This window comes from Chroicocephalus ridibundus, chromosome 5, assembly GCF_963924245.1.
Source record: "Chroicocephalus ridibundus chromosome 5, bChrRid1.1, whole genome shotgun sequence".
NCBI classification, from domain to species: Eukaryota; Metazoa; Chordata; class Aves; order Charadriiformes; family Laridae; genus Chroicocephalus; species Chroicocephalus ridibundus.
Genome location: NC_086288.1, coordinates 11,935,644 through 11,950,461, shown reverse-complemented (window position 1 = coordinate 11,950,461; position 14,818 = coordinate 11,935,644). Strand labels below are relative to the sequence as shown.

Here is a 14,818-nt window from a genome sequence, read left to right as displayed (position 1 = left end):
GGGAGGAAGAACTTGACAGGAAAGATTAAGCAGCTACTGGATTCCTGCTGAAACTGAATTAATAGCTAAATGCACAGGAAGAGGTCTCTGAAAGGCAAGATGATAGCCTAGATTGGACAAACAGGTATTGACAAACTACATGCAATTTAGTACTAAAAATATGTGTTTTAAGTCACATTTTTCTCATATATGCTTCAACTCTAGATACAGCACATCATGGAGCCCACCAAGAGAACCAAAGTCAAAGGAAGAAGTTGAGAATGACCAGGAGAAAAAAGGAGTCACAGTCAGAGGGTGAGTTGGCGTTAGAAATGGCAGACAGTTGCATGAACAAGAGAGATGTTTCTTAGTTCTCATTTGGAAGAGGTTATTCAAAGGAGATCAGTAAAAGACTGATCTGTAGAGTGCAAGGGACAGCAATGGGACCAGGGAGGAAACTGGGATGGAAATGTAATGGGTGACACTGTAAACAAAGTAGTAACAGACTTTCAGGTATCAAAGACAGCAATGGGCACAGCTGGGGAAGCAGGCAGGTCAAGGACAGGTAGACACAAAAAAGGAAGGATTAAAGCATGCTTATGCCATGAAAAAGCTAAAGGAAAGGAAGAAGTTATGGAATGAGTTAAGCAAGAGATGAATGCAGACACAGAAGAAAACCAGAAGACAGAATGGAATTACCAAAGCAAGCACAGGTTATGAGAAAAGTCTGTCTCCAGACTTTGGAAGGGAGGGCTTCGCTACCTGGAGAGCAAGTAAGGAACATCTGGAGGCAGAAACAGAAGCAGCAAGATAAGTGAGGGAATTAAAGATGGCAAAAAGGCAGTAGGGCTTGTGAGGATCCTGTTAAGCTGAAAAAGAGAGATATAAGATCTTTCAGTTCATAATAAAAATAGGTGCAAATAATTATTCTTGTTACTTGATGGTTATAAATTGTATTTTCAAGTACTGTTGCAAAGTAGACTGCAACAACAGTCAGCACATATACCTTACTGGTACTGCACAGACTCTCAGTAACAAAAGCTCAGCATGCCCTTGCTATCCCACAGACACACTGTTCCAGTGTCACTGGGCTTGCAGTGGTCTGCAGAACTCCTAAAATATATGCGTCTGGGTCAGCACTACAATTGCTTTGGAGGAACAGCTACTAAGGCAACGAAGGGTTACACTTGTCTACTTACTGTTCTGCCCCAACTATTCCAAACAACTTCATGCTCCCCACATTATCTCTTCAAGAGCAGTGTGAAGACAACAGCTTCCTCCCTTCTAACACTACATTGGCATTATGTACATCACGCTTAGGGGGGTTTTAAGGCTAGAGTTGACAGCACTTAACTGGCACAGAGTTCTCTGCATAGCATTCTTCCAGTCCAATATGGCTAAAAAACATCAAGAAATCTTGAAAAAAAAATAATAATCTATTATTTAAATTAAGGCATTAAAAAAAAAAGGAATTCTAAAGTGCCTTTACAGTACAACATAAGGGGCAACACAACTGATTATTTAAAAATAGGCCAGACATAAGTAAGGGACTTTAAATATATAGAAGATATTTCACTGACTTGAATGCATGACTACGGTAACAGGACACGATACCTTACTAAGGCAGGTTAAAAAGCCCACATTGCAACATGCCTTCTCTCACCACAACCAAATTCATTTGAGTTCTTAACTGAACACTGCCTGATACTTAACCTATGCATATGCACATGTGCGTATTGTTATATACATACAAAAACCTCATTCTAACAGTAAGAGGACAACCCACATCTCAATTAAGTGGAAGCAGAAGTACATGCAGGCTTGGGGCTGAGGATGCTCAGGAACACAAAAAGGCTTTTGAGCCATGTAAGGGGTGATACAGCTTCCAGATCTGCCTATGCTACAGTTTGGTCATTTTCTGCTTCCTTCTCTGTTTAGCACACTTCCTACTGTAAATCAAAACATTACCAACACAGCAACAACATATTTCATTGAAGCTTACTGAAGGGATATTATATTACAGACATAGATTCATTTACCTGCTTATCAGCTACAGAATTTGCAAAACATGGTCATAACCAATACCATACATGCAGTATTTAGCCAAAAAAACACATCAGCAATGACATTCAATCCCAAAGCAATAATACATAGTGTGGCAACACTTATTCTGGCTGCTCAGACCTTCACACTTAAACTGATACAGAGCATGCTCTAGAAAATTGAAATCACTGCTGAAAAATGGTTTATAAAAAGTACATCCTTAGCCAGAAGAGACACTTTTATTTCAAGATGCCCTGGAGAGATCACTGACTTACAGAATGCTAAACCACACACGCAGAGAAAACTCCCACAGTCCAACAGACCAGAAAAGGCTCCACAGCTTCAATATAAATAAAGCAATCTTGATCTGTAAGAATATTTAAAAGATATCAAAGTGGAAAGGAAAATATTAAAGCTATACAGCTATGCTGAAATGATGAAAATACATTGTGTATGCCTGTCTGACTGCAGACAAGATTCATTGATACATTCTCACAATTTTATGGCAGAACTTACATACAACTATGCCACGAAAAGCTGAATAACATTTTCACAGCTGCATTACAATGTAATTCACATCAGAACCTCAGAAGTATGTCATTATTCTATTATTTCTACCTTGCACGTGGTTGTCCGGTTATTGATTTATGAGTCAATCTGAAATCTTACTTTGAGGCTTTTCTGCCAACTGTTAATAATACATTATACTTGTGATAAATGCTGTAACAACATAATTTACGTTCAGCTTTCAGAAACATTGCAAGAAAGCTTGTGATTATTGACAGCACAACCATTTAGATTTCCTCATTAATCTTGTCTACAAAATCTTAAGCCCAACAATGCGTTTGGTTTAAGGAAAGGTAATTCATTACAAGAGAAATCTGAAAATATTCCCCGCATTTTACTTAATTCTCTCTGGCATTGGGTATATTATAGCACTCCAATTTACACCTGTGTAGTTAAGGCTGTTATTTCTTCAACATTAATCCCTTGGTTTTAGGGGATTAGGAAACAAGCATATAGATTGACTACAGTATGAACATGCCATACAGGTTTGCTACCGCAACATTGTTTAGATTAGAGAGAAAAAAAAAAAAGACAGGTTTATAACTTTACGTGTGAAATATGACTGCTAATTTAAGGTACTTTCAGCACTCATAACAGCTTTTATTTTAAATACGGTCATCCATATAACTAAATTTCTTTCCTTCTACATGGTAATTTTGAAAAATCAATACATCATAAAAGTCTTAAAAGGCAGCATTTCACACACAAAAGCAGCAAGAGTTTATCGAGCCAGTGCATGGACAAACTGACCTAACAGATTGGAACAGTTACCTCCACAGGATCATTAAACCACAAACTAAAAGATTTACACAATAGACACTAATGACTCTCCTAGAGAATCCACTACAGACTATTGATCAAAAATCCATTTTTAAATAAATTCCTAAATACATATTCAAAAATAAGTAGGAATGTCAAAATGTTTATTCAATAGAACATAATAGGCCCTCTGGAGCTATTACTGAGGTACCAAAAAGTAATTGTACTTTTTAGTGTATGGTTTTATGTGTAGATTGCAGAGTAATTTACCAAACCAGCCAAGTATCAGCATTACTATTTGGAAATATTTGTATATGGGGAAAATGAACCATAGATGGGTAAGGCAGGTTCATTCTTTACTTCAGTAGCAATTACTCCAAACTCACACATATATAGCAAACAAAGTTTAGGGCTTTTTAACCACAGGTGTTGGGGCGGAGGCAAATCCAGTCCTGAATTGTCATGAGAATTAGAAGAGATTGAGACAGGTTAAAGTAATCTGTTTGCTTCTTTCTTGGGGGGGGGGGGGGGGGGGGGAGGGGCGGGGAACCAACAACAACAGAAAATTATTCCAAAAGATCAGTGAACAGAAAACAACAAGGAAGTGACACAGCATGACACCTGATATAAAAATATGCACTGTTCTTTAAAAAAAAATAAAATACCAGAGAAAACCATTGCTATAAATTCTGACCTGTAATTAAAAACAAAACCAGTAGACAATACTGCAATCCCCAAAGAGATTGGAAACTTCTAATCAGAAGTCCCCTCCTATGCCAATGAAAAAAAGCACATAAATATGTAGTAACTACTATACACATTAGCAACTGTTGCCCAGCAATCTTCCTGTTTCCCACTCACATGAGTTCTGGAAGAAACTACCTTCCAGGCTGGAATTGGGTAGCATCTAAGTAAATAAGTAAATAACCCACACACTTGAGGTGAGGCACGTATCACCTCCTAGTTTCAAATGTTAACTGTTTTGAAAACACTATCTAATAATAAGATTTTTAAGTATTTTGGACTAGGATCCATTAGAATTGCTCCAAAATTAGCATGATGTCCAAGTTTTCTTTGAAAGCCATGTCACACACTCTGTTCCCCAGCCCAGGCACAAGGCTAACCACGGCTTTAGGGAGCACAGTTTCAAAACTACTGCCTTCAAAAGCATCATATACTGACTGTGTTTCATAGGATGCAAATCCACACATCTTGCTGCTTCCTGAGAAGTGGGCAGAAAGCCTACACATGTAAACTCGAGGTTTTAGGACTTCACACAGGAAGGTATTAACAACACACAGTTCCCACAGGGGATCGTATCTGTGGCTGGTTGACCTTGACAGGCTGCCAGCCACCCACCCAGCTGCTCTCTCACTCTCCCTTCTTAACAGGGCTGGTGGGGAAAATAAAATTTAAAAGCTTGTGGGTCAAGATGAAGACAGAGAGATCGCTTACCAATTACCATCACAGGTAAAACAGACTCGACCCAGAGAAAATTTGTTCAGTTTATTGCCAATTAAAATAGAGCTGGATGGTGAGAAACAAAAGACAAGAACTAAAGCATCTTCCTCCCACCCCCATTTTTCCTAAGGCTCAACTTCACTCCTTCATTCTCAATTCCTCTGTCTCCTCCTCCCTACCCTTCAAATGGCACAGGCAGGATGAGGAACGGGGTTGTGGTCAGTCTGTAACACTTGCTCTCTGACACTCCTTCCTCCTCACGCTTTTCCCCTGCTCCAGCATGGGGGCCCTCCCATGGGCTGCAGACGTTTAAGACCTGCTCCAGTGTGGGTCGTCTCCATGGGCTACAGTTTCTTCCAGGAGAATCTGCTCTGCCATGGGCTGCAGATCATTCTGGACATATCCACATGCTCCGGCATGGTCTCCTCCACAGGCTGCAGAGGAATGTTTGCTCCTGCACCTGAAGCAGATCCTTCCTCTCCTTTCCTCTGACCTTGGTGTTTGCAGGGCTGTTCCTCACACTTCCTCACTGCTGTGCAGCATTTTACTCTTTCTTAAATACATTTTCGCAGAGGCACCACTTGCCTTGCTGATGGGCACAGCTGTGTCCCATGGTGGGTCTGTTGCAGAGCCTCCAACCTTTTCTCACAGAGGCCACTCCTGCAGACCCCTCACTACCGTAAGTTTGCCACCTACAACCAATACAATATGGTAGGGACTTAATCTGTAAAAAAACCACAAAAAACAAACCCAAAACCAACCAACCAAAAGAGTCACACACACCCCCCAAAAAACACAACCCAAAACCACCCAACTACCCACACACCACAACAAAGTCTACAAAGGAAAAAAATTTCACTAACAGATGTTGAATTGTGCCTCAGGCCTACAAGTAGGTCTACTTAACCCACTCAAAGTCCAAAATAACCAACTCCATTGCTAAACTAAAGAAAATAAATGTCCTTAAGATGCCTAATGGGTTATTCTGCTGCATCCAAACATGATCAAGGGGAGGAATAAGCCACATTTTTTCCCTACACTGAAAACGTACTGCCACGCTACTTAAGATTTGTGGCACAGATAAGTCGGGAAGCATCCTTTGCAATTTCTTAGAGAAGATTCTTCTTATACAAATAGTATAATTTATGTACATTTGAACTAGAATGAAAGTCTGTCATTAAGCTTTAAGCATTTGTATACACAGACTTGCACGTGCCTCTGACAGCAATTAATGAATAGCAGCAAATCAGTCTTCATTTCATGACAATGACTTCTGGAGTTAACTGTTCAGCATTCAGATGAGCTTCTAAAACACAAGAGTTCCTTTTCTTCTGTGCCAAGCCATGAGCAAAGTCAGCTTCCAGCAACAAAAATAGGAACACGGCTTCATCAGCGCTGTTCTGGGCACCTTTCACACACTACATTACTTGAATTAGCAAATGTTTCAGTAGGTTATTAAAAAGCAAAAAGTTGGTAACTATGCTTATTAAGATACTTAATAACTTTTATAAGACTATTTTTGGTTATTATAGTGGCAAACTTCACTCCCAAAATTCAAATTATGATTTCCTATTGCAAGAATCTGCTTCAGATTGGATGCCTGTTCATTTCTAAAATGAGATAAGGAAGAAAGAAAAGAAAAAAAAAAAAGGAAATACAGGGTGCGTTCTTTTCTGTCCTCACAGCACACAAATTGCTTTGGTTTTACTTAGTATGCCTATAAATTGCACCCTTTGAAACAGGGATTTGAGACTCAGGAGAGATCAGTCTTTGTCAAAGAAGCTATCCTTTATAGTACCCAGCAGACGAAGCCTCTGAAAAGGACCATTTCACAAATTCCTAGGACATAAGCTGACTAGGAAGTGCTACACCATTTAGTTTGATCTATTGTAAGACACTGCCCTTTAATCGCTCAGTGGTCTCTGTACTGAGCCTAGGAAGTTGTGACATTTTAAAACAGCACCCACTGTATCTCACCACACTTGGGTTTCGGTGGCCCATCATCCTGTGATCATTTGAATTTGTCCAACTTCAATGTCCTAGTTTTTCTCTAATTTCTCTTCCTAATTAAAGTACCTGATAAAACCAGATATTGAAAGCACTTTGACATTAATCAAGTTACTGGTCTTTTTGGTAAGCTAAAACTTGTCAAATCTTCTGGTTCCTTCCATAACTTCTGCAAATTGTGAAAACTTCTTTAAACAAGGAAACCAGAATGAGATGCAGTTTTCTAGCACAGATCTAGACATAGAGATAAAAATCACCCGTTTCACACAGTTCAGTCAAACCACAGCATTTCAAGGGGAATCCACATTTATTTACTGCAAGCCTAAATTATTTCAGTAACAAGCCATTAATTCATGTCTCATACTCCAAGTTTCTCAAAATACAGCTTTGCATTTGAACAGCCTGAGCGGACTTAGTGGGTTGGTTGATTTGCTAGTCCAACTGAGATTGACTCAGTCCATCCATCTACACATTAAAACAAACAAAAAAACCACCACACACAATATGAACCTGAGTACCAATCCATACTAGTATAGCAACATTAATTTTCTAAATTTCCAGAGCCAAACTGAGAGCTACGATTGATTTCAGCAAAACTCTCCTACTCCTCTCTTCACAGCTGCAAAGTTGATCAAAGTATTTCCTGAAACTGCTTTAAAAATGCCAGAGGCTCCCATGAAAACAGGATGCCTGGAGGAACGTGGAGTAGAAGAGAGTAATTTGAAACTTAAAGCCCTTTACTAAAAATAGTTTCTACAAGACGTACAGCAGAACAATGATATATGAGGGTGCGACAAAGGGGTGCCTTGAGCTTGCTTTCATCTACATAAAACTTGTTGTTCCTTTTACCACCCAGAATGCAGCCATATGAAACTCAAGCCAGAGAAACCTGTACATCATACTGTCGCGTTTTGTTTGCATACATACAGAAATCTATCACATGCTCCTGAACAGTGCTTTGAAAGCAAATACTGCTTTAAAAGTATACCATATGTACACATTCATCACTATAGCAAAATCAGTCACTATATCACGTTGAAAAATCTTTCAAATAGAATATACAATCTGTCAAGCAGTACTATCATTTCCATCCAACTGCTGGTTCATACAGTGTAAAAATATCCTAGGAGCCAATGATAAAATACTTACTGTTACCAGGTAAGCATCTCAAGCTCCACACTACTCCCTAATTCTTTACAATCCAGTGCTATTTTCAGGCAACTACAGAAGCAGTGTTCGTAATATCAGACAAAAAGGGTAAGAAAAAGAGCAATTCCACACTTTGCGCTTATTCCTTCCAGAGGATGCGTGGCCTCAGCTCCTAATAAAGCCAATGGCAAATGAGGGCACTCAGCAGCTCCTGCAAGACTTCCATTGCATGTCAGGGTCACACCCTATTTTAATGGGCCCTTCATTTTAGGCATATAATTGCTCTTCACAACAAAGGAAGGGAAAATAACACGACTCTTCATAACAAATTTATTTACAAAACCACCCTAAAAAAATTGCATCTTCAACATTACAACAATACCTCATTTAGCTGTGAGATTTTGCTTTCATTGTTCCAGTGGATTTGGTGGAATAATTCTGGATTTAGATCCGTGTATGTTATGAGCAGAACCCGGCCATAGACTATTTATGATTCAGCTAAAGGATGTTGATATCATGAAGAATACCTAGTGTTATAGAAGGCAAACAATGGATTATTTTTTTCAACTCCACTATTCTAATAATAGTGATTTATTTTTTTTCATCCCTAAAAGCAAAATGCCAATAGTTATCATGAAAAAGGATTACTCAAGTTGTTACAGATTAGACTAACACATCAACAAAGTCAGTAGGAAAATGAATTACCTTATTTTTCATTAGAAAAAGCAGATTTCCTTTCAGTCGGCACCATCTCTCCCTCGGTTCTGTATGCAAAGAAGTAAGAGATTAATAAAAACAACCCTTTGTCTTCACACATTAAATGCTTCTTAAAGAAGATGCATTAGTTATAAAGGTCAGAAAAGAAAATCATTAACAACCAAAAAAAGCCAGCTTCACTCAGCAGCTGCCTATGTACAACATGCTGTTAAATGCCAAATAACTTCCCAGAAGGTTTCTTCTACTCTGCAGCTGAGAGAATTGGTGACTGCGGCATACACTCAACAGTGTTTTCTCTGCTTTTCTCCCTTTTCCTCACATGGGAGCAGAAACAGCCGCTTTAGGATGGAACGGCTTTTGCTTTCATCATGTCAAGAGATGAAATATAATCCTTGTTAAGACACAGAAACATTTACTATTCCACTTCAATTAGAACATGTTAATCTGAATTTGCAACTTTCAGAAAATAAAAAAGTGAGCAAACAAGACCTAAATATTTACAGTCACTTTGCTATTACTATTTTACTACACCTTTTTAAAGTGCTTAAGAATAGGAATAACAACATATTTGTGTTTATACACACATGCAGGCACATAATCAAACTTTCAAGAACAGGGAATGTTTCAGAACTTTAGGGTCAGTGAGTAGGTCAAAAAACTTTAAAGAGTTATTCTTCCTAAACTAGCCATTTTTAAAATTGCATCATTTTTCTTTTTTAAAAAAGCACTTGTAAATATATATATATATATATATATATATATATATATATATATATATATATATATATCTCTGTAGGTACAGACAGATACCTATTACGGACGTATGCAGATATCTATTATAGACATATACAGATATAGACCTCACAGACAAATGTCTTTTTAGACATTTCTTTAGGTCTTAGGGTCTCTTTAGACAAACCCTACATCACTTCTTAACAGAGGAAGGAACAGGTGTTTGGTTTTGGTTTGTTTGTTTTGGGGGGTTTTTTTGTTTTGGTTTTTTTTTTTTAAAACACAAGATGTATTCTTTTTTATTTTTGAGAAGGCACATGAAACCCCAAGTCTCCAGACAGCAGCCAGCCTCAAATTGCTAAGGAGCTGGAAGAACAGCTGTACCCTAAGGTCATGTTATTCCACAGTTGCCTCTGTGAAACTCTTGTACTTCCCTCAAAGCTGGCCACCACTAGAGACATAATATTGACCAGAGGGATGTCTTATTAGAGTAAATAAATAAAATTCTCTTTTACTCTTGATAATTTCAATTAAGATGTTTGAAACATTTGAAAATCAGAATAGCTTTTCCCCCCACAAGAAACTAGAAGGTTGGACTGGACTTACAATAACTGTTTTCAGTTATAACATGGGGTGGGTTTGGTTTTTTTTTAGAAAAGGAATTAAAGTTCCTGGATTTTCCCAGACCTACTAAAGGGCAAGAACGATACAGAAAAGAATGCAATATAAATTGATGCACATCTGTCAACTGAAAAATCTAAACACAGCTATCAAATCTGAGTATGTTGTTTTACAGTACAAGTACAGGACTCTACTAAGACTAAATTCCATCCTCCAGAAACCTACAGGCATCAGAACAAAGGAACCCTATCACATTAACATTGCAGCGTTTTCTAATAAAATATATTTTTATATAGGATTGGGAAAGTCACTACCTCATAAATGTGAAAAATAAGCAAGTCCAAAGATTAATCAGACTAACGATGACAAGTCTATCAGTGGATAGTGTATACAGTGACAAAAACGCCTCGAGAGAAATGACCCTTCTCTCAAGGGGTCATAATTTGATTGCTAGGAGCCAGGTGTGACTGGGCAACAGAAACATCCTACATATGCCTAGTTCCTTAAAACACTTTCCCAGAATCTACCACCACCGACCACAGCACAGGCAGCCCATAATACTGGGCTAGATGACTGTTTGGTCTGTCTCTGGTCAACCTAAGGTTTTTAGCAACAAATATTAGCACTCAACTTATTGGTAAGGGAAGAAAAATTCAAAATGTCCTCATAAACATCAGATAATGACTGGACAGGGCTTGATATGCTGCCTTCGATGAGAGCACAGGGAGAGAATCCTGTTGAGGAACCCCAAAGCAGCCAGAAATGGACGCTCACTGGCACTCCGCCCAGGAAGTTTGCCACATCCTCTACAGGGAACTCTAGCCGTTTCTCATTATAAAACGTATAAAATATTCTGAAAACATGGCACAAAATTTTCTCAGCCCCTTACTATAATTGAGTCTTTGCTGGTTTGAGGTGGGTTTTTTTCTTAATAAAATATAAGTAAATATAATCACAATGAAGATCAACTGGGACAAATGAAAATAAAACATTTGCTATTGCTGAAATTATTGTATTAGGACTAATTTTACAGCTAAACAGGAGCTATTTCCTAACAGCTACCGAGGGAACAGACATTTATTCAAGCTTACAGGAAATTGAAAGACATTTAAAATATGATCATAAAAGCCTGAAGAAACCTGCAAAGGAGGTGGGAAGCAAGCCATGGAAAAATCTATAGTGATAAAAGAACACAGTTTTGAAGGGTGGGTCCCGAGGAACTAGATATCTAAACTTTAAAACATGGCAACTAGTCACTGGTGACTAGCAATCACTACTAGTAAAAAACCCAAGCTTTCTTTACAGAAAAAAAAATTAATAATAATAATAATGTCAAGGACTGAGTACTGTTTCTCAGGTATATGACAAAGGAAACTTGAAAGCTTGACCAAACTAAAGAGCTGGCTTTAAACTTCTTTATTTAGAAAGGTATTTAGCACCACTCAAGCATCAGTAATGAAGAAAACTGAAAACTCAGAGGTGTGTGCGATTAGTGAAACTGTAAGCTGACAATTGCAGAAAACATGCGCATCAACCACGGGTAGTTTTCAGTGAAAGTCATTTTTACCTATTAATTTTTCATCCCCGACCACTCTGCAAATCTTCAGTTTTCCTTCCTTGTCAAAACAACCCGACGGTCGCCTGGCCAGCAAAGCCAGATCTTTGGCATTGAATTTCATGAGGTTGCCAGGGAAGAGGATGAAGATGAATAAGAGATGGAGGAGGACAATGATGATGCTAGTTAGTTTGTTGAAGCAGAGCAAAATCTAGGCAGCAGATATGAAGGTCAACTGAAATATTAAAAACAAAACAGAAAAGAAAACAAGAGATGCTGCTGTTTATTGTGATTTCCACTCTGTTGTGCCCTCCAAACGCTGTACTTTCTTTCATAGTACAGAGCAGAGCAAGTAATAAGGAAAAACCCCAAGGTTACATAGGTGACACCGTCTCCCCACACACTTTTTAAGAAAAAAAAAATAAAATGTAGTTTTGCTTCCCAGTGCTTTTATAACCTCATGCAGAAGATGCAATTTTCTGCAGTAGTTCCACAGTTTATCAATGCTACTAAAAATATATTTTGTCTATTGGCATATAAATAACTAGAAAGCTCAAATATGCATTCATGGGGAAGGGGAGGAAGACTGCTTTGTAATTCTGTCTCCTTCACAGGAACAATAACTCTAATAAAACACAAAACGTTAACTATAAAAGTTCATCACATACTCAAGTATTCATGTTTTGCTATACTAACATATATTTGTTTGCAAACAAATATTTTTGCCCAAATTGCAGTTAATACTTAGTTAATTACAGTTAATTTTACACTGCTGCAAGGCTGAGAAAATAAGTCCAGAAAAGTAGTTCTAAATAGATCTTCCTTTTAATGCCCAAAATATTCTATGCTCTTAATATCCAACCCCTTTGTAAAGGCCTTTCTCAAAAGCAAGTTATTGCAATCACCCTCATACAACCAAGCAACAGAAGTTTGTCAGATAGCTTTTAGTATTCCTATACCCTTTAAAAAAAAAAAAAAAAAAAAAAGCACCCAGTCCTCAGCACGTGGAATTCAGAAGCCGGTTTCTGTCTCGAAATCAGAAGCCTTTGTTCTTCAGAAGACAGCACTCACGTCTTTATCTCACGGAGATCTACAACTCTTAACAACTCCCGATCAAGTTCCTTCCAACTGTGGAGCTGAAGGACAAGTTACATCTTCGGCACTGTATCTTGCTGTGGGCCATTTCATTCCTGCTTTTCCTTTTATAGTCACTTTCTTTGCTCAAGTTTATCCCTCAATCAACGACTGCTGCTGTATCCTTTAATTTCCAATCACCAACCACAGCCAATTCCAATGGCACTACAACAGTGAAAGCAGACCAAGCTTAACTATTACTTTGTACATATGAAATATGGCGGAGCCATAAATATGATGCTCAGAAGACAAATCTCCAAGTAATTTTTTCCCCATAGGAAGGTTCTAGAATTCTGTGGAGAACTGCCATAAAGCTAAAAGCTCTTTTAAGTTTCCCTTTCGTTATCAAATACCCTTGTAAGCAAGAAAAAGAATACGTGCAAGCAGTTCCAACACATATCTAGGCAGTAGAAGGTTGCAGCTTCGACTTTTCCATTCATTCCCGCACATACACCTTCTTTCTTTTTTTCCCCCTTTAGCATCAGCAGCCATACTTGTTCTTTTAAGCCCATCTTCATGCCTTTGACTCCATTTCATAATCTTGCTGAAATTATAACCTCTTAACCACAGAACCCGACCTGCAATTCACAACATACAAGGATGCTACTGTGCCCAAAACGAGCTACTGACTCCGACATAGGCTCCATGCAGGTGCAGCTGGCTGCCTAAATTGACTACAACTGTGGAAAGATGAGTCATACAGCACTTACAAAAAGAATATTTATCATACACTGTAATCTAATACTACAAGCATATTCAGCATTGAAGAACAAATCCATCGGGAGGGCAGGGGAGGATGCTGGCGTGGCCACATGATACAGAAAACCCAGCCACGATGACCCTCACAGAAGGCTTACTAGGGCATACAGGGATGTTGGGACTGGCAACGCGTATATTCCTACCAGCCTGTGTATGCCAAGTGGAATTCTTGGTTTTATTTTACAGCCACAGACTGTATTTTTAAACAACACAGCACACAGTGTTTACAACACGCCTATTTGTTGTTAAAAAAAAACAAAAACAAAACATAAGCTTGGCAAGGTAAATATTTTTAGTGATTTCCAACTGTGCACTGGGTTTGTTATCAGCTGGTCCAATTTTTGTGATCTCCAACTGTGCACTGTTATTGTTATCAGCTGGTCCTCTCTCAGGCAGATATCTCACACACCTTTCACATAGCTCACTGGTAGCCTTCTTGTTTTAGAGAACACAGTTCTAGAAATTCAACTGCGACCTACTTAGTTATTGGTTTGTGAACTAATCAGTTCCAGTCCATTTTACAAACCCCCTATAAATCCACCCTAAACAGCATCTTCAGCTACATACGGCTACTTTAGATTGCTTCAATCTTTTTGAGTAGCGTGGAGGAAGTCAGACCCTATCAGTATGGTCCCAGACGGAAGAGTCATTGAAAACCATTAATAACAGAATAAAACATATGCTATCAAAGCAATGAAGCTTACTGGCTAAACTCTAATTATGCTTAAATGCAGTAATTACTGTTAATACATGGATATCTGTACTCCACATAGAACTGCAAAACAGAGAAGAGCAGGGGACAAGACAAGTGGTAAAACCGCTATTAAAGAAAGCTTTTGCTTTCCAGCAATGGAAAAAACAGAGTCAGGTAAACAGAACATTCTGGGCTTCTGGAAAGGCTACGAAAAGGAATGAAGAAATTCCAGGAGGAGATGTGCATATTGATTTTGTTATTTTTTTCCCCCCAAGGGAGATGGTGTGTCTCTTGCACTCATCTATCAGTAAAGCAATAAAGGTCTAGAAATCCCTTTTATCACATCTGTGCATCACTTGCTCTGCATATGAGCCATAACATGTAAATCATGTGGGCCAGTAAGAGTGGTACACAGCAGTTAAAACCCTTGAGACCGCATGCTTCGGTACATATAAGCCAGTTCCAGTCTTGAAATGCAAGGCAGCTGGGCCGGCAGAGTTCCACAGTGATAATAATCAAGGTGCCTGTTCCCTGGAAATCTGCCAGAGAAGCTAAACTAATCTAACGATGTCTGAATATTATTCAGACCTAAAGGGCATAAAAGATCATGAGATTAAAACTTGGATTTAACTTAGAAACTC

The 14,818-nt window shown here is 38.5% G+C and overlaps 1 protein-coding gene across 2 annotated transcripts in view; it reads right to left on the bottom strand.

Moving 5' to 3' along the window:
* INPP4B (inositol polyphosphate-4-phosphatase type II B) overlaps window positions 1-14,818 on the bottom strand; it is a 329,605-nt gene that overhangs the window by 278,220 nt on the left and 36,567 nt on the right. For both annotated transcript variants that reach the window (XM_063335598.1, XM_063335597.1), the window contains exon 2: window positions 8,671-8,729. In XM_063335598.1, coding sequence (XP_063191668.1) covers window positions 8,671-8,682 — 12 coding nt within the window. In that variant the 5' untranslated portion in view covers window positions 8,683-8,729. The remainder of the gene's footprint in view (window positions 1-8,670; window positions 8,730-14,818) is intronic.